The sequence below is a fragment of the Triturus cristatus genome, chromosome 11, assembly GCF_964204655.1.
Source record: "Triturus cristatus chromosome 11, aTriCri1.1, whole genome shotgun sequence".
In the NCBI taxonomy this organism is placed as follows: domain Eukaryota; kingdom Metazoa; phylum Chordata; class Amphibia; order Caudata; family Salamandridae; genus Triturus; species Triturus cristatus.
This window is the reverse complement of record NC_140594.1, coordinates 168,088,604-168,110,443: the sequence shown is the minus strand read 5'-3', so window position 1 is coordinate 168,110,443 and position 21,840 is coordinate 168,088,604. Positions and strand designations below refer to the sequence as shown.

Below are 21,840 nucleotides of genomic sequence, written 5' to 3'. Positions count from 1 at the left end.
CAGTCTCCGGGGTCTAGGGCAGCTAGAACCTGAGCCAAAGTCAACATCTTGAACCTTTCCCTCCGGAGGAAGGCATTGACGTTCCGGAGGTCCAAGATAGGGCGTAGGCCCCCTTTGCCCTTCTTGGGAATCAGAAAGTAGTGGGAATAACAACCACGACCTACTTCTGGACTCGGAACGCGCTCGACGGCCCCCTTGGCCAAGAGGGCCGAAACTTCCTCGTGGAGAAGATTTAAATGATCCCCCGAGATACGGTGGTGCTGCGGTGGCATGGCTGGAGGGGTCGTCTCGAAGGGGAGGGAGTAGCCCCTTCGGACGATTTGCAGCACCCACCTGTCCGATGTGATGGACCGCCAGTGGAGCAGGTGATGGCGAACTCTGCCGCCCACTGGCGTGGAATGGGCCTGAAAGCTCGGACTAGGAAGGTTTTGAGGCGGATGCTGCCGGGGTGGATGTGGACTGACCTCGTCGTCCTCCAGAACCGCCTCGGCGGAAACCGCGCGCAGGTTGGTTCTGCGGCTGGTGGCTAGGCATACGTGAGGAGGCACTCCTTCCTTGGCCACGAAAGGGGCGAAAGGCGGAAGTTTGCGACCGCGGGCCGAGAGGCCCAAGGACTTGGCCGTAGCCCGGGAGTCCTTAAAGCGATTCAGCGCACTGTCCGCTTTCTCGCCAAAAAGGCGAGTGCCATCAAAGGGCATGTCCATGAGAGAGCTCTGGACATCACCCGAAAATGACGTGGACCGCAGCCAGGCGTGACGTCGAAGCGCCACTGAGGTAGAAATGGCCCTACCCAGCGAGTCCGTGGTGTCAAGCCCACATCTTATAGCATGTCGCGCGGCATCCCTCCCATCGGCCAGAGCCTGGGTAAGTCGTGTCCGGACCTCCTCCGGACACAGGGGCAGCGCGTCCTCCACCGCATCCCACAGAGAGTGGGAATAACGGTCCAAGAGACAAGCGGTGTTCAAAGACCGCAGGCCCAAACTAAGGGAAGAGAACAGCTTCTTGCCAAACTGCTCCAGTCTCTTGGAATCCCGGTCCGGCGGGGCGGTCGGGAAAGAGGATTGGGAGGTGGAGGCCTGGATAACCCGGCTCTCAGGGGTAGGGTGTTGGGACAGGAAACTGGGGTCGCCCGGAGCAGGGCGGTGGCGCCTGGCGACGTTCCTGTCCACAGGAGGAACTGTGGAGGGCTTGGACCAGGTGCCCTGTAGAACGTCAGTGAGGGCCTCATTGAACGGCAGCAGAGGCTCAGTGGAGCTTGCTGCAGACTGAAGCACCTCAGTGAGGACGTTCGTCCTCACAGCCACGGCAGGTAGCTCGAGCCCAAGGGCTGCGGCCGCCTTGCGTAGCACCACGGAGAAAGCAGCACCCTCCTCCGAAGCCACAGTCGGAGGAGAGATGAATCCAGTGTCTGGCGAGGTATCCAGACCACTGGCCTCCCCCAGTTCATCTGCCCAGTCCTGGGACAGTTGGGCCTGAGCGGCCATAGAATCCTCGGATCCCTCCCAGTAGTCCCCATCATCCGACTCCTGGTGTAGAGGAGAAAGTAACGGAGCCGGGCGGTAGACAAAATGTGTCTCTAGCGGCGTCGATCTCGGCGTCCATCGACGCCGGGCCCGGAGCGGGACTGAACTGGGGCACGACGTCGAGCGGAGTCGACGTCGGCGTCGGGGGTGGTACCGGTGTCGACGCCGGTGGAGGAGGCGTGACGAGGTCGACCGGCGTCGACGGGGACTCGAGAACGGGTCCCTCGGGCGCTTGCGGCGTCGAGGCCGGAGCCGTCAACGGCGCCGGGGCCGGAGCCACTGGCAGGCAAGGCAGCCCAGTCGGGTCCGCGGGGCCCGAAGGCGCACCAGCGGGCGCCGACGGCGGAGCCAGGTTCCTCATGGCCGAGAGGAAGGCACTGACTTCCGCCGGCGTCGCGTCAGTCCCAGGGACCGGAGGGTATGGGGACGTGCGCAGCGCCTGCGGCTCCGCCGGAGCCGCGGGGGTGGAACCACCCTGACCCTCGGCCGAGTCGCGCGACCGGCGAGGGGAGTCCGAAGAGCGATGTCGCCTCTTGGACTTCTTGGAATGCTTCGACTTACCCGAAGACTTGGATCCCGACGACCGATGGTGACGTCGGCTGCGGCTCCGCGACCGATCCTTGGACCTCCTCCTGGACCGGGATCGAGAGGCGCGCGGAGCCGCGTGGCGAATCTCGAGAAGCTTACGGGACCGCTCCCGTCTAGCCTTCGAGGTCAGGGCCTTACAGTCCGAGCACGACTCCGCGTCGTGGTCGAGGCCCAAGCAGTACAGGCACCGGCGGTGATGGTCCGTAACCGACATCAGGCGGTTACAGTCAGCACAGGCTTTAAAACCAGGCATTCTACCGGCACCGGAGTCGATTGACAGGATCAAAAAGGATCAAAAAGTTAGTCAAAAATTGACTAAAGGGGTAGCTCTCCCGGATCTGCGCTTACTGGCGCGGAAAAAAGAAGAACTGACGTCAGCGCGCGAGGGCGGCGTCTAAGTACTCCGACGACGTCATTCCGGCGCACGATGCCGACGACGGACGCGGAGCCACAGACGACGCCTAGCGACGCGCAAGGGGTATTGCTGACGAAAAATCTTCCGGATCCAGTCTGACGCCTGGGGATATTCTAAGGTGAGGAATCTAACTAACGTGTTTCTTTCAGATAAAGAGATTATTCTAGTGTTAAAAGTGCCCACGCTTCTGCAGCAGCACTTTCAAGATTCACATATGGAGTGTCTGTGCTGATAAGTCAAACACACCTAAGGTGACGGGAGCAATGCCTGCAATAACTCTGACCACTGCCAACATCTTGGTCTTGGGTTGCTTGTGTTCCAGTTCAGGGAGGGCCTGCACTGGCAGTTTGGCGTGGAGTTGAGGCTGATTGCATACAGCTGTGTCTATGCTGAGGTGCCATGTAGGGAAGAAGAATGATGGGTAGGAATGATACCCATGTGATGCCAATGGTAATACGTATTGCAAGCATTCCTGCCATCACCTTTTGCGTGTTTGATGTACCACTCTGGGTGGCAGTGTCTGCCCAGATGTGGAACCAAGCTACACCCGACTGGTGAGCCCCAATCAGGGTGAAACAGGTCTTGGGTTGCTTGTGTTCCAGTTCAGGGAGGACTTGGCCGGGCAATTTTGGCTCAACCATCGTATTGGAGCAGGGTGAAGACTGACTGCATGCGGCTGGGTCCAGGCTGAGGTGGCATGGTGGGCAGAAGAATGATGGGTAGGAACGCTACCCAAGCGAATGCCAGTGGTTAGACTTATTGCAAGCATCCTCACATCACCTTTTGTGTATTCGATATCAGTGCACACACACACTCATTTAGCACTACTCCTGTCATTACATGCCACATGAGACTAGCATGGGTGTAGTATGAGAAACATGGATGTTAATTTGAGATGGCTTGTCATTTGGTAACCCTGAGTTCAGGGACCCTCAAGGTTGTAGCAAAAGCAGAAAATGAACAGGTTGAGATTCCTGGGCACTTTCTGTAGTTCCCACAACTTGCATTACCCAGGCTCCTTTGCAGCAAACAGGAATCTGTTGAAGGCACAAGGCTGAGACAGGGCTCATGCTTGTGATGTTATCGGTAATCAAAGTGTGTGTGATGTCACTTCTACCCTTGCCATTTCGAAGAATTGTCGTCCATGTTATATGTTATTTTATAAGGGTCTTGTAAAGCGTGCTAATACCAGTTGACGTCTTGGCGCCAGTATCCAAAAAAACCCAAACACATAGCATGTCGGTGATGCAGGGGCTGGTTCACTGGAAGCTGCCATGAGAAGCTATACTCACACCTGGAAGAGTGACTGAAAGACAAAGGGGGGCTCTAATTCCAGGGTTCCAGCTTATTTTAACGTGGGTGAATGAAGTTTCAAACTTCGCCCGTGATCATGGCAAAGTTGCTGAACTTTGCATTTTAAAATGTTTGCTGCCTACATGCCAACAACTGGGAACAGATAGAAAACAATCAGGGGAGTTTGCATTCCTCATTAACGTGCACTGAAGTGGTGGATAAAATCACTCTCTGCCAAGAAACTAGGGAGTGTTGGAATCTATGAGTTTACCAACTGTGCTCTCTGAGTAACTGCACTTTCTCTTGCAAACTTAACTTCAGAGCTTGACTGTTTCACGGTTGCAAAGTGATAAAAAAAAACCCTAACAACATTGTTGATAGACAGCCTTAGTAGCTTTACACACTTGTGACTGTTACCCCACAGAGGCTGAACATTCTGAAACATACAACAAAGTCAACAGTGATCTCCAACAAAGAAATGCCTGCGTTCATCTTGAGGCCCGAGCACTTTAAATGGCACTAAAGTGCTGGGCTGCGAGCTACTGTCATGTGTGGGAGACAAGGGACGAGGAGGCGTGGGTGGAGGGTAACAAAAGACAGAGTGTCACGCGCCACCAATAGCTTACTAATAGTCCTTGTTGTTAAGTCAACTCATTTGAGCTGATTTGAGGAATTTTAGCCGAGGTGGGAACAGCCTGAAGAATACTGGGAACAGAACAAGTACACGCGAGTCCAGAGCAGAGGAGGACACGCGCAGCTGCTTCCCACACACAGTCATGAGCTGTAAATAAGGGTTTTGCAATCTCAAGACTTCTTCGTCAGAGTGACTCGCACTCAGGCCAAATGCGCCCTCTTGCAAAACAAGGCTGGTTTCAGAGGCCGACACGTGTCAGTGAGATGTCCAGTCGAGTTCCTTCGCTAGAAAACAATCTAACCACAGACATGTTAAACTAGAACCCGTAAACATCTCTGAGAGGGCTGCTCCCGCGTGGGCGTTTCAGGGATTTGCATAGCCTGAGATTGGACAGTCCCATACTCCATATGCAAATGATGCGACTGTGCAGCCGGACCAGCCCCTTCTCCGCTCACCTTTATAACCCGTTTGCAATATGCACAATGTGTGGGGCATATTTATGAAACAATCATGCAGCGCAGCAAGTCACCTGGTCCGCTGCGTGATAGGGAAAGGGCAGAAATGCACAGTATTTAACATAATATGGCACATTACTGTATTTTCCCCGTGCTGGTGCACAACGTGCTACCTAGCGCTAGCGCAGGCACCCTTGCACCATGCAGGAACCCTTGCACCATAGTGGAAGGGTGCCTCCATTGTAAGCAGGATTTGTGCAGGAAGGAACGCATTCCTGCACAAAAACAATCCTCTGAGGCATTTTCCTCTTTCTATGTGTGCTGCAGAATGGAGCACACGTAGAACAAGGAAGTAAGGAGGAGAAATAAAGATACTACTCCTCATTATGCCTCGCCTTGGGAGGTGGAGCGTTTTAGCACTCCCAGGTCTACCAGTAATGGACCAAAATCCATGAGTGGATGTGTGGGAACACCCAGGCTTCACCCATGGAATGCCTCCGTGGGGCAGAGAAATGCAACACAGAGTTTTGCGCAGTGTTCTGTTACTCCAGAATTATCAAGCCACGCAGTCCTTAATCGGTTTCCAAGTTTTGCCACACTGACTCCAATTACAAAGTGCACTTAACTTTGACCGCTCTGGCTGATTTAGAAAGTGCTGCAAATGTTTTTGATGTAAATGTTCTAAACTAAGCACAGATCCGCATCAGTAGAACCTCAGAGCACTTTTCCCCAACTCACAATAGTTCAGTGCACAGGTGCAAGATGCTTGGATGTGCACTGCCTGTGCTGCTGGCCAGCATGCGGCCTAGGCAGGTGCACGCATGGGCAGAAACCTGCAGGTGGAGCTTGACTTCCCCATTTCTCCTGCTGTCTTATGAGTCATGAAGGATGCGGAGAGAACCACAAAGTCTACTGCGGCCGCCTTAATCACGCCTTCCTACAATATTGTTTGCACTGCTGTGCACACAACACATAGGATTTACCCTGTAGGTTCAGAGCATAGACTGGTGCTTACAGGATCAGTGATCCATGCACACACCATGCCCCATGCAAATAAGAAACAAAGGGCCTAATGTATGACCTCAGCATTTTGCGACGGCCTAATTGCGACATCATGAAACTCGCAATTAGGAAGTCACAAAATGCAATGTCCAACAGCGTCTCAAACACTATCTGCAATTCCCTATGGGGTCCAAATTGACCCGTCTCATCAATATTCATAAGGGAGGTCACAGTTTACATCTCATTGGGAATGGCCAGTAATCACAGGGCTAGTGGCCTGGTGGGGTCAGCAGACCACCATGTCTGTGATTGCTTTTAAAATAAAGCAATTTTTTTATTGAAATGCAGCAGTTTTGCTTAAAAAAACGGGATGCATTTCAAAAATAAAAATAAAAAGCTACATTTGAATTTTTTAAGGGCAGACACTGCCTGCTCTTAAAAAATGCTGTTTCCCACATTCACAAAGGGTAGAGGGTCCTCTGGGGTCCCCTTCCGGTTTGCAAATAAGTTACCACTTCCTTCACTGAGTCTGTAAAATATGAATGCTTTGCGACCACATTCTGGTAACAAAACATTCATTCATGCTCCTGCGACTCGCTATTAGGAAGGGACGCCCTTAGGACGCTCCTTCCTAAACCCTATTTTGAGAGTCTGCAATAGGTTACTGACTCGCAAAATAGGGTTAGTACATGCTAAAATGAGTTTTAGTGGTCTCAAATGGCCACTTGCAACTGCTAAAAACGGTCGTACATCTGCCCAAAGACGTTTGCAGTTTGCACGGCACTCCTGTCAGTGAAGGACACAGATTACAGAGACAAAGCACAAGCTAATGCTCAGTAAGACCTACCTTTGTTTATTCTAGGAGTTTAATGTGGCACAGACTCAGCCCCAAGCAGGAGAAGCGCAAGCATCAAATGCTCCACATTGACCAGTGTGGTGTATCGGGTCCAGCTGAGACCAGATTACAGGCACCAGGAGGTGATGGGGTATGTGCGGGCAGTAGGTAATTGAGTCAGCAGGCTCAACATAGACATCGTAAAAGGAGCAGGGAGAGGATGGGATTTGTCCACAATAACACAATATTTTGCATCAAGTGCCTCAGCTGGCATTAGTGCCCACCTCTCCAGGTTGTACTTTTAGCTGGCAGGATGGACCAGTGACAGCCGCGGCCCGTGCAGATAGGAGCAGTGGGACTGGGTTGGGGGGGAGGGGGGAGGAGGGGGGTTTCGACAGACGATTACGAGGGAAAACTAATTATTTACGTGTTTTTCCCTCATCATCTTCCATCAAAATCCTCCCTGTCATCTTCCATCGGAATCCCCCCACCTCCACTGCTCTTACCTAGTTTGAACCCCTTGTCGACTCAGCCGTCCATCCCTTCTTGGTGGATATACGGAGTATTAGTAATTTAGTTACTAGAATGCACTGTAATTTACAGTGCTTAAAACAGAAGAAGTTAAAAATTAAGTAACAGTGCTTAGAAATAGAAGAAGTTCAAAATGAAGCACTATAAAACAAATGTGTCCACTGACCGCATTTCTAGCGACAGTATACTTCAGGGAGAAATTTTGGTCACATTTCCTAATCATTTCTTCTACTAATTCACTACATATTAGAGACTTCCAATCAAGTCTACCCAATATACTACAGAAGCAAAAGTAAGCTTTGCTTTTCCCTTTTTGACGAGTGTCTCAAAATATCATTTGTCTAAGTGAGTTTCTGCTTTGCTATAAGCAAGTTCTCCTTTTTTAATATCAATGAATGCCTTGATCAAATCCACTCACTAATGTGGATTAAAGACCACTGATGCTGTCCCCAACATGTTTCTTTCTGACATACATTTCCGAAAAGAAAGCAGATTTATGAGTTTGATTCAATTTTTACTTTTGAATTATATTTAAAGAGCTTACAGTCTGAGTATTAGAGGCATCAAGGTTAAGCTCTTTTTTCTCTACTCCAAGGATAAAACTTGGCTCTGACAATGAAAAAACCTGCCTGAGACATCAGGCTGCGGTAACAGCACCATGTGCTATCAGCGGAAAGCTTTCATGTAGATCCGTAAGCTAAGCAAAGTCTTTTGTTGGCCTGATCCCAAGAGTCGGGTCGACAGCAATAGGAATATGTGGCTTACGTTTGACAAAAGCTGAGGTAGAGAGCTGTGTGTCTAGAAGAAAAGATTGCACGAATCAACCTCTGATCGCTTTATCAGCATTCATAAGCCCACATATCTCCACACGGAAAAAGGTGGTAGCCTACGTCATCTGAAGTTTCAAGAAAGAATAGTTGGAATAAGAGCGCTGATAAAAGACTGAATCATCGCTGGATCTTTCACGCCGCAAAAGAGATCCTCTCCGAGATGCCCTACGATGACGCTCACATCTAATTAGCTAATTTAGAACATTCTATGTTAAAGGTAACAAGTGATATGGAAGAGATATTGCACTTGGGACAGAATCATGAATCAATTGCTCTCAAAAGTTATGAAAGTTCTAAGTTGCCAATAAATCATATTTGGAAATGATCTGCTGTCAGAACTTCCTGCTGATTTACGTCAAAGCTCTCCCTTGAGAACAATAATTTGTTTCTTGGGCTGGTTTAAATACTTATGGAGCCTGTTGGTATGGAAGTGGACTGACTGGACCTAGGGTCTTGCTAATCTAGCTTGTGCACAGAGGCCTACGCCTGTCCCTGGTAATTTGATGTCCAGAACCTGTTCTTTGACCTGGAGTGGAGCACAAATTGTGACATCTTAGCGGTTATAACACTACTGTCCATACCTTGGGGGAATCACGTAAATCAGGTTAGTTGAATAGAATTGTCGTTTCTTGATGATTGAATGCCATGGGATATTTTCAATAGGTTTCACCAGTGGTCACAGTTGAAGCTCTTTTAGTATTGATGATAACTGGTAGATTTTTTGGTGTGTTTGATATTGATCGAGAGGAGCATGAGAATCCTGATAGAACAGGATTACCGCAATCAAGCCTTGATAATAGTGTAGAATGCACTCTGGTTTATGGTTGGATAGGAGACAGTAAGTGTTGTTTTTTCTGTAGTGAGTTGAAATTACCAGTTGCGGTACCTTATTTTTATGCAGACAGTGAATCATCCACAGTGCATCCAAGAGATTTTACTGTGGTGGATAAGATTTGGGAGAACCTCTCTACCTTTAGTTTATCAACACATCAGTGTTGATTTTGCTTTTAGATTTGGTCGCGATGAGGAGGTATTTAGTGTTTTGTGGATTTAGCATTAGGACATTTTCTGTCATCCAATTTTGTAATTTTATGAGGTTATGTTGGAAAAAATGTAAAGCTACCAAGTGTCTACAATTCAAAGGTCTGCACAAAATGTTCAAATAATTCTATAATACACCTCAATCGACCATAGATCAATTAAATCAGATTCCATCAAAATACATAGACTCATCACATTCGATAAAGGTCCCATCAATTGTTATCGGTTGTCAAGCAATCATGCAGAGTCTACTAAGTAAAGGGACTTCTTCTCTCTGGAATTCTCTTACAGAGGCATTAAAACGTCATTCTTTTATGTGGATTCCAATACAGTCTCAAATATCACCTCTTCTCTTAAGGAGTTTGCAGTTCTTTGCAGTCAACAGGTTTTACAAGATAAAGACGGCAGACGTGGGAAACCCAGTGATATATGCAGAATAGATGTTACGAATTATATTTTCAAAATTCATATCAGTGTAGATTTAAAAGTCTAATCAATGCTAGATTTTCAGAATGACCAGTGACTACATAAGTGAGTTTCATTTAGATTCAGTATATGTAAATGTATTTTATTTGGCCACTCTGAAAACTGGAATAGACCAAACTTTCTTGGCCTTATATTTGACCTCCATTTTGAATATGCTTATAAGCTTACCTAAGGCACAGGCATGGGACAGGACCGTGGAATTCTTGATAGATTTTAGGGAAAACAAAAATCTTTGTAAATGAGGATGACTGAGATTCACGGTATCCTATGTGGATTAGCTTGTAAATGTGGCATGGACACACCACCTCCAAGAACTACATCAGCCCCGCATAGTTTATAACATTCATCATCATAATCAGCTTTATTTCGGCAAATGCCATAAAAGTAAACACAATAACTTAAAATCGTAAAATCATGCATAAAAACACTTAAAAACATAACATATAAAATATTTATAAAACCAACAGTTAAGAATAGCAGCATATAGGGGGAGCATAACATATATAACATAAAATAATTGAAATATTTATAATACCCACAATTAAGACTAGCAACATATAGGGGGAACATCACAACAGTTTTAAGATGCGAGAGATAATTTCATCTAACAATTCCTGTACTGGTTATCTACTGTTACACTAGTCATTCAAGTACAAACATATATTTATTTTTAAGTCATTTTGTCCTGGTAGTTCTTACCCCTTTTTCACCAGTTCAAACACTGCAAGAGAAAAGATGAATATGTAATGAATGTCTGAGAGCTATTGTCATGTAAAAAGATACATTTTCAATTTTTTAAATAAATATTCTAAGATAAGAATCAGAAGGTTAACTTAATAAATATCAATCGCTCTCTGAAATTCCTCAATCTTTCTCGGAACAGAGGGAGGTTTTGCTGTGGTAGACAGAGTTGGGGAAGAGTGACTATGTCCTGGCCTGGGCTTGTCCCAGTATTGATCCATATTTGAGGGTAAACAATCATTCATTGTTTTGCACTCTATTAAAGCTCCCACTGTGCTCCCTCATTGCTGATCACCAACAGTACAAACAATTGATCAAATACCACGATTTTTGGTCATTTACTCAGAAGCACTAAGGAATCTTTTATGAAACAAAACTGACAATTATGCACAAGTGCTAGCATGCATTTTCTAGGTCAGAGAATTAAATTTGTGCATTTAGTATTTGTACAGTGTTTTTCTTGACATGTGCTGTTGCTAGTTATGAAGCCTTTTTAATTTCATGTTCCTACATTTAGACTCTCGTTGTTTTTGGTGTGTTTGTTATTTGGACAGTCAGTAGTTTAAATGTTGTCTTGTTTTTTGGGGCACAGTCAACACCTTGAAGAACACATCTTCAGGTTGTTCCTGAGGTTGAGTAACAGTGCAGAACACTGCTGTACACAGAGGTACGGTTACCAGGTGGCCCCATGCCAAAAAGCCCCAGGATGCTTGTTTCCGGTCCAGGGAAGACCTGGCTTGGCAGTTCGGGCTGGACTGTTCCCATGAGGCACAGGGTCAAGACTGATTTGCATATAGCTGGGTATAAACTGGGGTGGCGAAGTGAGCTAAAGAACGATGATGGATTTAACCCAGATCTGTGAATGGGGGAGAGTGTCTGAAAAGTTTCAGCGCTCCATCCATCATCTCCTTGTGTTTGCATAAAAAGTCATAACTCCCTTATGACAAGATTTAATGTAACAATCTAATGCATTACGGAAGTTAAAGCATTGGTTCCCACTGCACCATATGGACTGACTATGGCTTATAAAATGAAAGTTCCAGGACTGGAAATATAAGTCCCAGTGACATGGTATAATCTGGTAACTCCACAAAAAGAGTCATTTCCATTCACTCTAAGTATGCCACAAACCCCTTCTGTTTAATAAGGAAGTTATAGATGCAGCAAGGCTAGACGTAGCATTTCAGAGACTATCTTGGACACTTTTTAGGTCTAGGTTAGCCACGACCTTTTGATTTTACTACAATTATATGAACAATATACTTAATTATGGGGGATTTTAGCTAAGCCATCTTATATACTGGCCTGTTTTTGTATCATTCACATTTTTCTCCCACCCACTCCAACATACAGCATGGGGCATTTGTTCAGCCCACTTCAGCCACTGGTTAACTTGACTACGAGGGATGGTTTTCTGCCCTTTCATAAGAAGCACATCCACACACAAAGCAGTCCCCTTCTGTGCCAGGGACTAATATGGCAATGTCTGCTTTTTAAAACAAAAACATACATTTTCCTTTTAGTCTTTTTTTTTTTTAGATTGATGCGTTGTCGAGTGCCCGGCATCTCCGCCAACAACAGAGTTTTAGAAAACCATGACAAGACAAAACAAGCATTGATAAAGCCAAAATGCTGGCGGTCAATGCCAGACCAATTGTCTTTGCCAATGCTTGTTCAGACTGACTTTGGAGCTTATAGGACTCTATTTTACATTTTCATCTGCAGAAAAAACTAATGTTGCCAATGCATGTCCACACAACAAATAGAGATTATACCTTCAGCCGTTCTCCCCTTCTGTAGCATTACTCTACGAATGCGTGTCATCACACTGGCGACAGACAACTCTCTTGCTCCCTCAACAAGCACCTTATGATGACCATAAAGAATCATCCTACAGAATCCAGTGTCTTTTTGGGGGGTTGAAGGGGGGTTTGCACCCTATGGCTACAAAAGGTTGCACACTTCTCCGTCTTCCGTCTTCCTTCTTCTTATATATCCATTCGGAGGAGAGTTCTTTTCCCTCCCCCGAAAAGCTGCCTAAGGCCTGGCATGTATATTGATTTTCCAATATCTACTCGTTCGGGGTCCTAAACGTTTCGCTGTGCTGGAGACCTGGTGGAGCTGAGTACTTCCAGATTGGCTGAGAGAAGCCTGCTGTGGCTGCACCGTCCACATTCAGTGATGGGGCTCAGTGATCACGTTATGAAGTGTGGGATGAAAACCCTTGTAGTTTTTGCACTAACTGAGATTTGCATGCAGGGCAGGTGAGGCCTGTAGATCAGCGGTTCTCAACCAGGGATCCACGGACCCCTGGGGGTCTATGACACCTGCTCAGTATTGAGAAGATCAATAAAGTATTTACACATTAAAAAAAAAACTGAAAATTTAACTGTTCTGTAAATGTTTAGGAATTTTAAATTGAAGGCTAAACATTAAGGGCCTAATGTGTGAGGTTTTGCAGTAGGGCAGCGCCACAGGCCTTGCTGCTGCGCTGCCCTACAGCAAAAGAAGAGGCCAGGAATGTACTGTATGTATGAGGCACGGCACATTCCTGTCATTTTATACTGTGCCGGTGCACAGTGGCTGCCGTGCGCCAATGCAGGCACCTTTGCACCACGGTCCAAGGGTGCCTGTGTTGCGAGGATGATTATTTTTGTGCAGGAAGGGAAGCCGTCCTGCTCAAAAACATCCACAGGAGGCTTTTTCCACTTTCTATGTGCATTGTCCCCGGTGGGGCAAGGGGCCTCATAAATGAGGCTCTCAGTCGGTATCCTTACCTTGATTTGTGGAAGTAGCGCAAGTATAACTAAGAGAATCTATGATGGGCAATCGATGGCCTTCATTGAGGCAGTGCTATATGCCAGCCAAAAGAGAACATGCACTAGAAGCAAAAAAGACCAGACAATATTCTGGAATCCAAAATATTGCTCTGTCTTTTAGAATTAAATCTCGGGGGCACATGTACAAGCCCCTATCGCCACGAGAACGTCAATTCTTTTGATGTTTCCGTGGCGATAGGGGCTTTGCCTTATTTACAAGGCAGCGTTAAGCCACTTAAAGTGGCTTAACGCTGCCTTGTAAATATGGCCCCCTTTCACGCTATGCTTAGCGTGAAAGAGTGGGCAGTGGGTGTTGCAGTAGGCGTTCCACCGCAACACCCATTGATTTTGGAGCTGCCCCCTATTTTGAAGGGCAGCGTAAATAGGAGGCAGTGCCAAAATTAAGACCAGGGAAAACCTGGTCTTATCTTGGCGAGAGGAGGAGAAATGCTTTATTTCTCCTCGTTTTTGCTTTTTCCATGTGTGCAGCCTTGTGCAGCACACATGGAAAAAGCAAAAGGCTTGGATTGTTTATGTATAAGAAGGTGACCCTTCCTGCACATAAACAATCCTTTAAAAACATAACATTTTGTAACTTCCATGTGTGCTGCATTAAGCAGCACACATAGCAGTGACAAAATGGCATTTCAGGATTGTTTATGTGAACGAAGGGATACCTTCCTACACATAAACAATCCTCCCCGGAATGCAGACACCCTTGCACTATGGTGCAGGCTGCCTGCGTTGGCTCTATACTGCTAAGTGTAGCGCCAGCGCAGGGGGAAAAGCAAGGTTTCACCGTATCCTTGTAAATATGGTGCAGCCTTGCGTTTCTGCAGTGGTGGAGTCAGGCATTAAGCCACGATGGCTAACGCCTCACTCCGCCACTTCTGTTGTACATATCCACCTAAATTTTGAAAAGCTCCAAGTTTTCCATTGAGTTTGAACTATAGATTTTTGCATTTTGTTTCTGAATTAAATAAAATATTTAATAATTTTTGTATTTCTGTGAGGTATACTCAGCTCTGTATTTTTGTATATTGTATTGAAGTTCAAATCACAGAAACTGCCAAGGCAGGTGTCCTCATCTTATTGATAGGATTTATTCCCAACAGAACTCAAAGTTTTAGAAACCGCTGCTCTATAGGAGTTCTAGAGCCCACGATGTAGTCTGGATTTGAACCCAGCTCAAGGGAGACATTTATGAGACGCTTAAACGACACTCGTATGTACATTATAGGCATCAGAGTGAACACTTTCATGTTTTTCCGCTCCCCTTCCTTTTGGCCCACTTCTCATCTTTGCACGGGAAAGGACCTGTGGACAGCACAAGCTCGTTTACTCTGTGATGGTAAATAGGACCTGCACTTACATATATGCATTTAAAACCTCTCTCAGACACCTGTCGTCTACAGTGCTTTGAAATGCATTGCATTATATAGGACTCACGGATAGAGCTCAAACTGACCTGCTGCACCGCGTGTTGTAATATTCAATTCTATTAAAGTTTCATGAACGCAGTTGGCACAGAAGTCATCACAAGCCATAGCTTTCAGCTTTCAGTGAGAATGAGTGACCTGAATTCGGTCAGCTCTTACATACTCACTCTGGCTCTATATTTCTGCACAGCAGCAGGTGCAGTTCTGGCTTGTCCCATTCCTACACTGTGCTTGGAATCCAGGTCTGTCACCTCTAAAGGTTCTTGTTGTGGTGGTCTCATAGCATGTCCCACCTTCCCGCCATGAGCATGCATCACAACCTTCTGCATTATGGAAATTGTACTGCATTTCCTCAATTCAACCAACTGACGTTCAGCTCTAAGTTTTCAGTTCTTTGTGACAGACTTTACCTTGTGTAAGATGTCTACTGTTTCTGCAGCATCTTCAGGTATCAGCGCTTTAATTTAAGTTGAATCTGTTTTTGTTCATGGCTCGTAGTTCAAGTACATACTCGTTTGACTCCGGCAGTCAGAGTCACACTGGATTTGGCAGACCCCTAAGCCTAAAGACTAAGAGCCTTATTTAGATCTCGGCGGGTGGAATACTCCATCACAAATGTGACGGATATCCCTTCCGTTGTATTACGATCTCCGTAGGATATAATTGGTACATATTACGTTGGACGGGATATCCGTCACGCTTTTTATGGAGTATTCCCCTCGCCAAACCTAAATCAGGCCCTAACTCCGAGCTGTAGGTTCTCACCAGACTTGATGCTGTTATGCATGAAGTACCACTCATGCTGACAGCGCTTAGGTAAGGTGCATTGATTCTTCATGGTAGTGTGTGGTTATTCAGGCTTCACCAGGGTCTGGTAGTATCCTTCCCTGGTGTGTTTACCACGAAGGACGTCACAGTAGGCTGTCACTGGTTTACTGTTGGGTACAAGTGTCAAATGACCAAGCTGCCCCCTCTCCTTGGATTGGGTGCCAGTGAGGGTAGGTGGGGTCTCAGGCTCCTCCTGGACATCCCCAAGCGGCATCAGCTCTGAATTACTGGCTGGATATATTGGGTGCAAAATAGTGCCAGTATCAGACAATTACGGTTTTCTCTACTTGGCTACCAGTTGCTTTCTCTGGACATTCAACCGCCATGTTTTCTGCTCAAACTTTATTCTGTTCAAAGAACAGAGCACAGAGTTAAACTGTCTTCCTGCCTCTGGCCATTGTTTTGGCTTTAGGCGGACACTGCATTTATTTATATTTGTCTACCAGTTCTGGGAGCTGCCTGAGTTCCATCAGTTTCCAAGTCACCAATCCTTTCTATCAGAAGGACAAATAGGTTGACTTTTGCTTATGGACTGCCTTCTCTCTGGCCTGTGGGGTATCCCATGAGGACGTCTACCAGTTTTGCATATGCGCCGCCTCCATATGTATTGATTGAGCAAGCCATAGAAACAATGAGCCCAAAGTGAGTACCAGTGGCTGAACATAATTACGGTATTCCATTCATCACCTTCACTTTTTCGGGGAGTCACTCTATGCGTTACAGGTACGCTTACAAATGGACCCATCACTCACTGACAAAGCCAGGTCACCTACAGAGAGAACATGCCTTAGTAATTCATCGCTGAATTATCCTTTTGGGTGGGACTCCACTGCTGTGAGGTGTCTTTTATTTGCCCTGTTTGGTGGAAGCCCCATTCGTCTAATGAGTAAAGTATTAGACTTTGAATCTGAAGTTCAAGTGTTCAAGCCCCTTTTGGGCTTGGTTGCTTGACTGCTTAAAAAGCTGTTCATTCCTAAATGGCACTCAAGGTCACAAGTGATGGGAAGGTGAAAGAAGCCAGGTCTGATAACTGAAACTGACATTAGGATCCCCGTTTGGATACAAAGTGCAATCTCAGAAGGCCATCTGCTTCAGGTTGCCATCTCACTCCACAATCTCATGGGCTTGGTTCTGATATATGTTTGATTCCCATCTCGAGTATTCATTCTTCATGCGGTTGGATGTCTTCCACAGGTCTCATGCCGGGCCTCCCGTCACCAACTACAAGAGAAGATTTCATCTACAGGGACCACGGGTTTGGTTTAGAGGCACAAATGTTAGTGGTCAAGTGTTGTGAAGAATTCAGGCCCTTTTTTACACTCTGGATCCCGTACAGGTTTCTAGTGCCTCACAAATCTGATGCCCAGTGACTGTCTGACTCAGTGTTCTTGAGGTTAGTGTTGTTCTTTGCTCACCATCGAAAGAATAAGGCACGAGTATAATGGACCAATGGGATATCCTTTGGAATATTTCATCCTAAGGCCTGTCTTGTTGACGCTGCAAAAATGTATTCAACTGGTGGCTTTGGTTTGCCATCAGGTGGTCCTGGGATAGCTTGAAGGACTTCACCAGTTTCGCCGTTCTTGAGGAGTATCAAAGATAGAGGGCCATCACGCCTAGCCACGGGCATGACCTACCGGCAGGACAAGTACCACTTCCCCTTATAAGGCCAGATTCGAGCTGACTGATGGGTCAAGAAGGCTCATCTTCAGGGCCTCAGGATGTCAGATTCTGAAATCATTTTGACTATGTGCTCTGCATTTTTAATAATTTTGAGTAGGCTATTCTATGGTTCGAAATTTGTTATTGGTAGGTCAAATTGAAAGCTCTGCAAATATCTGCTTTTGTTCTACTTCATAACATGGTATAGTGTTCAGGTAAACCTTTGACATATCCCCAGAGTTGTGATTTTGGAGGTGCTACAACACCTTACATGTACTCATCACCCATGTGTATTGTGGCACTGGGGAATACTTCTCATGGCTGTGTTATGGTGGAGGGGCAGTTGGCTTGCTATGTCCTCACAGATTAAAGCCTATGATGAGAAAGATGGACTTGGAAACAATGGTATCATTCTTACGACTGATCTTCATGAAGATAGTCGCAATGAGGGTATCCTATCCCAAGTTTCAGGCTTGGTACTGGGCATAGAGAGAAAGGCGCAGCAAACCCTTTAAGTGCCAAATTAGACAAAGTCCTAAGAAAGCAAACTCTTTTCTTTAGAGTTCTGAAGAAGAACTCTAGTTGGGGGAAATGCGGGCGTTACCTTTCTCCAGGTGTAGGAATTGCATGAATGAAGATGGGCGGTCAGTCATTTGGCCATTGCTGCATCTGTGATATTCATGCTGGCTGATCAAGGACAGGGCGTGGGGGTTAATTCCCCAGGAACCTACAGCCTGCTTTCCTTCACAGCTGAGTGACTGCTGCACATCTGTTGTCCCTCTCCCACAAATGGGGAAACCAAACATGACCCCTCATAAATCCTCCACTAACACAGTCTTTGTGATAAGCAGGGGTCTAAATAATAATGTACATGAGCAATATTGGAAAGTTGGTAAACTGTGGAATAATTTAAGTGAAAGATTTACATAAAAAAGAGAAGTCACCACTTCACGAGCTGTATCTGCTTTTGAATTAAATGTTCTTTGTTCCATTCCAGACAACTGTTGATCCATTCTTAGAATTAATTTTGCTACACTTCAATTACTCTGCCATACACAGACTACTTTTCACTTCCTGCTATTCTGCCAGTCTGTCTTATTATTATTGTACTATCAGGGGGGTATGAATACATATAATCTTGAAACTTGCAAATATACAAAACACTACTTGTCCAATTCACTGTCTGTCTTATTACTCGGAATATACTATGGTAGCACAGAAGGTGATTACGAAATGCATACCCATGTACAGGTGGTCCTCGCTGGGGTCATCGAGCACCTGGCAACACAAATCAAAAATAAGGTCAGCTGGCTAGAAGCAGATATACACATCCATTACATTCTAGATGTGAGTAATGTCTTCTAGAGAACCAACTAGCGGAGAAACAAACAAAAGCATAGAATTAATGTTGCACGTGAATTTAAGGACCTTCATTTGATATGGAAATGTACACATCCGCCTGAGTGACCCCTGGTCACCCCCCCCCCCTCACAACTTAGCCTTACTGGCTGATTTGGTCTGTATCCAGTTCATCACCCCTCCCACCAGGTAATTCACTTACAAGACCAGCACTAAACCCTGCAATCCAGGGGATACCAATCTCACTTTCACCGCACACCACCAAAAAGGCTTCTCACACTTTACAGCATAACAAGGCAGTGGTAATGATCATGACGAAGGGTAAACCTTTCTATACCCAGTGTTACACAGCGTAAAACATAACCCCGTATAAAACTGCAAGTGTACTAGCGCAGCTCTACAGCACAGCCTGGTGCTTTAGAAAAACTCCTAAATATAAATGAATACAAAAGAAACAAACTGCATTTGATGGTATGCAAGAGGATACTTTAAAATAGGAAAAAATCAATACAATGGATTTGTGTACATGGGTAACCCTGGCGGGCCTTGAAGCATTTAATCGGTCATAAAATTCTGTGTTCCTAAAAGAAAAGCCTTCAAAATAAGACGTGTAGAAAATTAGAGCATTGTTTATACATGCCCTCAGCCCCAATATGTATGTACACTGCCAATTACAGACTGCAAATTTAAGGAATACAGTATTGTCCCTGAAAACCATACTTCCTATGAGAACTAGCTGCTATAAACTGGTTACTATGGCGATTTTGCTTTATTCTCCAACATGGGCCTTTCTACTGTCCACATGACTATGCACCACATTGTCAGAGGCGCCTGGGGTTTTCGTTGCTTCCATTTTCACCCAGCCGAATGAGGCCTAAGGAGAGGGTAGGCTCTTGGTGCAGTGGTGCAATCTATTTCATGATGTTCCTGCTATTACTCCTCATACAGGAAATCCCACCTCGGAGAACATGTTGGAGAACAGCTATGCTCATGTAGTATTTGTAAAACTCTATATCGCGTATCAAGGGCAATGGATAAAACATCTTAGAAGGTGTGCTGACAGAAGGAAATACTTGCCCAAGAAAATTGTTTTAGAATGACCTCCCCTTTGAACTTTTAAGGTGGAGGGACTTTCACAGAGGGAAGTGACTATGGGATACGTAAGAGTGGAAGAACCCAATGATAACAATATGTATGCCTGTCCAGAGATATTTGATTGCCTAACAAATTTCCTTCTACTAAATGTCTTACACACCAAAAGGGGTAAAAACAGGTAAATATACAAGTAAAGTTATCAATGTCTACACTCCATGTTGGTTGTGGTCCCTGCAATAGTTCTATGTTGGAAATCAGGACCTGTTTGCAGTGCCCCCCCACACACACTTTTTGCCCCATTGAGACCCCTGGACGCTGGTTTTCTGACTCTGCGTGTTTGCTGGGCTCTGGTCTGGGCCAGTGCCAAGTTGAAAACACCCAGTGAAAACACAACACTTGCATTAGGTAGGGTATACCTATAAATGGCATGACCCACCCTATAAATCCCTAGTACATAATGAGGCAGGGGGGCTAAAACTCCCTCTAAGTCTCTAGTACATAGGGCATGGCAGTTTAGAGGCCAGCAGCCTTGGTTGCACTTGCATATGTGCACTGCTGAGTGCCTGATGTCATTTTAAAAGCAGCCCTGTGTTGCAGCATTGCTTTTTATATGTAAAGTGCGCCCAAACTCGATTTTGGTGGTAGGGGCACTTAAAAAGTGTTAATCGACAATATTTTGGCATTTTAGGTACCCCCCAGAACTCGTGCCGCCCGGAGCAGAACGCCCTTCTGCCCCTTGCTACGCCACTGTCTGGAGCCAGTATCAAGCAGATCCACGACCTGGACAAGTCGGAAGGAGGCTGAGTGTTTTTGAACAGTATATGCTGACCTCGCCCATCGGCAGGATCATACGGCTACTTTCCCAGCTTCTGTTTTTATACTGCACATGGATCTGAGTCCCTTTGTGGGGGGAATCCCACGCGGCACTTTAAGAAAGAATTAAAAGAATACACCTTTCCTGAAGTCCTCAAGTAAGACCTGAAGACTGCAATGGGTCAGGTGGCTCCTACTCTGCGGAGGCTGTTCTTGTTAAAGAACAGGAGGGGGGTTGCGGCTCCCATTAAATCTCTCTTTCAAAATCAGGTTAATAGGGTTTTGATTATTCATATTTTGCACAGATCTCATCCAGCTTGAACGTTTCCTTGGAAACAGATGCAGCGCCTACTCGATGTGAGATTCTCGGGATTCATAATTAATCTTTGAAGAACAAAGCAGCAAGCGTCTTTATTTGGCACTTACTGCAGAGATTTACAATAATGCTGATGCATAATCAAGATACCTGAATGCATGTTCCCTGGCTATGCATCAATCATTGTCTCACCGCGTGTTCTTGCCTTCCCTGTACATGCTCCTAATGTAAAATCAGCAAGCGAGAAGGACAAGGAGTCGCTGTGCAACTAAAAATTGGGTCAAGCCTCTGAGGGCTACAGGAGGGAGCCAGATATCATTGTCTGGGAACACACTATGGGTTTCATTTCCTTGTGTCACAGAAAGTTAGCAGCACAAATGTCTGCACTTCAAGAGGAGGGGCAAAGGTCACGTCACCATGACAAGGTGCTGTGGAGATAAAGAAAAGACTACTCAGCAGCACAAAAGTCTGTACTTCAAGAGGAGGGGCAAAGGTCACGTCATGACAAGGTGCTGTGGAGATAAAGAAAAGACTACAATGTGATGCAGGTTCTTGAGCACAGAGTTCTCACCTGCTGGGGCTGTTTCCTGTGTGTCCTTGAAAAAACATTCCTTTGCAGAGGTGAATCACCTACATGCAAATCGGTTGGACTCCAGACAAAAAGAGCAGCCTGACCCATTCTCTCTCAACAAGCAAGAAAGCAAGCAAGCTAGGCAGACATCATCAATTTAGACCAGTCTTACTGAGTATAGGCTGGGTCGCTATTTACAGCAAGCAATCATGGATGGACAAAGTCTCCTTCTACATAGTGGGACTCCACAGACAACTGATCAGAATGGTTTGCATGAGATTGGTCGCCTTTTGTAATGACAAGGAGGCTCAAAATGTGTTTTTAATAAATCTAGATTACAAAAATGATTGTGATTGATGAAGAAATATTTCGGTGCTTTCTTTAACTTTTAAATATTTGGGAAGATAAACCCCTCATGGCAAGTACAGAACTTGACAGGTAATCAGTAGATATCTAATAATAAATGCAGGCATGTAAAAATCCAAAAATGTAGAAAGCAAAACAAAACAGAATTATAATAATAATATTATGGAGGCAGGATGATGCCCCGGTTACTTACCGGAA

The 21,840-nt window shown here is 45.7% G+C and overlaps 1 protein-coding gene across 2 annotated transcripts in view; it reads right to left on the bottom strand.

The window, feature by feature from the left end:
* CAMKK2 (calcium/calmodulin dependent protein kinase kinase 2) overlaps positions 1–21,840 on the bottom strand; it is a 378,393-nt gene that overhangs the window by 124,866 nt on the left and 231,687 nt on the right. For both annotated transcript variants that reach the window (XM_085636376.1, XM_085636375.1), the window contains exons 7-8: positions 18,364–18,400; positions 10,333–10,354 (exon numbers count right to left, since the gene is read on the bottom strand). In XM_085636376.1, the coding sequence (XP_085492502.1) occupies positions 10,333–10,354; positions 18,364–18,400 (59 nt within the window). The remainder of the gene's footprint in view (positions 1–10,332; positions 10,355–18,363; positions 18,401–21,840) is intronic.